This window comes from Scomber japonicus, chromosome 9 (assembly GCF_027409825.1).
Source record: "Scomber japonicus isolate fScoJap1 chromosome 9, fScoJap1.pri, whole genome shotgun sequence".
Taxonomy (NCBI): domain Eukaryota; kingdom Metazoa; phylum Chordata; class Actinopteri; order Scombriformes; family Scombridae; genus Scomber; species Scomber japonicus.
The window spans coordinates 5,213,132-5,215,318 of record NC_070586.1 but is presented as its reverse complement, the minus strand read 5'-3'; the positions used below and the strand labels follow the sequence as shown (position 1 = coordinate 5,215,318).

Here is a 2,187-nt window from a genome sequence, read left to right as displayed (position 1 = left end):
GGAAAAGAGGAAGGGTGGAAGGAAGGAAGGACAGAAGAAAGAAGGAAGGATGGAGGAAGGAAAAGAAAGGAAATAAGGAAGGGAGGAAGGAAGGAAAGGAGGAAGGAAGGACAGAGGAAAGAAGGAAGGGCTGAAGGAAGGAAAGGAGGGAGGAAGGACAGAGGAAAGAAGGAAGGGATGAAGGAAGGAAGGATGGAGGAAAGGGAAGCAAAGAAGGGAGGTCGGAAGGAAGGATGGAGGAAAGGAAAGGAAGGAAGAGAAGAAGGAAAAAAGAAGGATGGAGGGAAGGAAAGGGGGATGGAGGAAGGAAAGGAAGAAGGTTTTAGCTGAATTGAAGATGATGAGTTGATGTTTAGAGATTAATGAAGAACAGATTTCAGGTCAGTTTATTTGGCTTCTTCTCTAACAGGTGGACACTCTGACGTCAGCAGGTCTTTTATTTTGACACTCTGACGTCAGCAGGTCTTTTATTTTGAAATGTTTTATCAAATATGAGCGTCAGCAGATCATCTTATCAATCAGCATCCACCCTTTTTTTTTTCTTTTTTCTTTTTTCTTTTAAGGCGGACTCTTCCTTTAAGTGATGGTGGACCCTGAGATTCCTCCCTTTTCTGAAGAACGCATGTAGACTGGAAGCCAAAAACAGATGGGAGGAGGAGGGGGAGGAGGAGGAGGAGGAGGGGGGAGGAAGAGGAGGAGGAGGAAGAGGAGGAGGAGGAGGTGGAGGAGGAGGAGGAGGAGGAGGTGGAGGAGGTGGAGGAGGAAGAGGAGGAGGAGGAGGAGGAGGAGGAGGGGGGAGGAAGAGGAGGAGGAGGAGGAGGAGGAGGAAGAGGAGGAGGAGAGGAGGAGGAGGAGGAGGAGGAAGGGGAGGAGGAGGAAGAGGAGGTGGAGGAGGAGGAGGAGGTGGAGGAGGAGGAGGACGGGCGATTCAAGACGGAGGAATGAGAGACGAGCAGAGAAGAAGTGAATGAGGAAGGGGAGGAGGAGGGAGAGGAGGAGGAGGAGGAAGGGGAGAAGGAGGAGGAGGAAGGGGAGGAGGAGGAGGAGGAGGAGGAGGAAGGGGAGGAGGAGGGGGAGGAGGAGGAGGTGGAGGAGGAAGAGGAGGAGGAGGAGGAGGAGGAGGGGGAGGAAGAGGAGGAGGAGGAGGTGGAGGAGGAGGTGGAGGAGGAGGAGGAACAGGAGGAGGAGGAACAGGAGGAGGAGGAGGTGGAGGAGGACGGGCGATTCAAGACGGAGGAATGAGAGACGAGCAGAGAAGAAGTGAATGAGGAGGGGGAGGAGGAGGAGGAGGTGGAGGAGGTGGAGGAGGAGGAGGAGGAGGGAAGAGGGTGAGGAGGAGGAGGAGGAGGAGGAGGAAGAGGAGGAGGAGGAGGAGGGGGAGGAGGAGGAGGAGGAGGAGGAGGTGGAAGAGGAGGAGGAGGAGGTGGAGGAGGAGGAGGAGGAGGAGGAGGGGGAGGAAGAGGAGGAGGAGGAGGAGGAGGGGGAGGAAGAGGAGGAGGAGGAGGAGGGGGAGGAGGAGGAGGAGTGGGAGGAGGAAGAGGAGGAGGAAGAGGAGGAGGAGGAGGAGGAGGGGGAGGAAGAGGAGGAGGAGGAGGAGGAAGAGGAGGAAGAGGAGGAGGAGCGGGAGGGGGAGGAAGAGGAGGTGGAGGAGGAGGAGTAGGTGGAGGAGGAGGAGGAGGAGGGGGAGGAAGAGGAGGAGGAGGAGGTGGAGGAGGAGGTGGAGGAGGAGGAGGAGGAGGAAGAGGAGGAGGGAAGAGGAGGTGGAGGAGGAGGGGCGATTCAAGACGGAGGAATGAGAGACGAGCAGAGAAGAAGTGAATGAGGAAGGGGAGGAGGAGGGAGAGGAGGAGGAAGAGGGGGGAGGAGGAGGAGGAGGGGGAGGAGGAGGGGGAGGAAGAGGAGGAGGAGGATGGGGAGGAGGAGGAGGTGGAGGAGGAGGAGGAGGAGGGGGAGGAGGAGGAGGAGGAGGGGGGAGGAAGAGGAGGAGGAGGAGGTGGAGGAGGAGGAAGAGGAGGAGGAGGAGGAGGAGGAGGTGTAGGAGGAGGAGGAGGAGGAGGAAGAGGAGGAGGAGGAGGAGGGGGAGGAAGAGGAGGTGGAGGAGGAGGAGGAGGAAGAGGAGGAGGAGGAGGAGGAGGTGGAGGAGGAGGAGGGAGGAGGAGGAAGAGGAGGAGGAAGGAGGAGGAGGGG

At 58.1% G+C, this 2,187-nt stretch overlaps 1 protein-coding gene across 1 annotated transcript in view; it reads right to left on the bottom strand.

The window, feature by feature from the left end:
• Window positions 1-1,079: 1,079 nt before the first annotated feature.
• The window catches only part of LOC128364330 (uncharacterized protein DDB_G0271670-like), a gene marked incomplete at its 3' end in the record, with an annotated part of 5,243 nt that continues 4,135 nt past the window's right edge, over window positions 1,080-2,187 (bottom strand). Inside the window, exons 3-5 of the mRNA XM_053324871.1 lie at window positions 1,980-2,127; window positions 1,337-1,751; window positions 1,080-1,176 (exon numbers count right to left, since the gene is read on the bottom strand). Coding sequence (XP_053180846.1) covers window positions 1,080-1,176; window positions 1,337-1,751; window positions 1,980-2,127 — 660 coding nt within the window. The remainder of the gene's footprint in view (window positions 1,177-1,336; window positions 1,752-1,979; window positions 2,128-2,187) is intronic.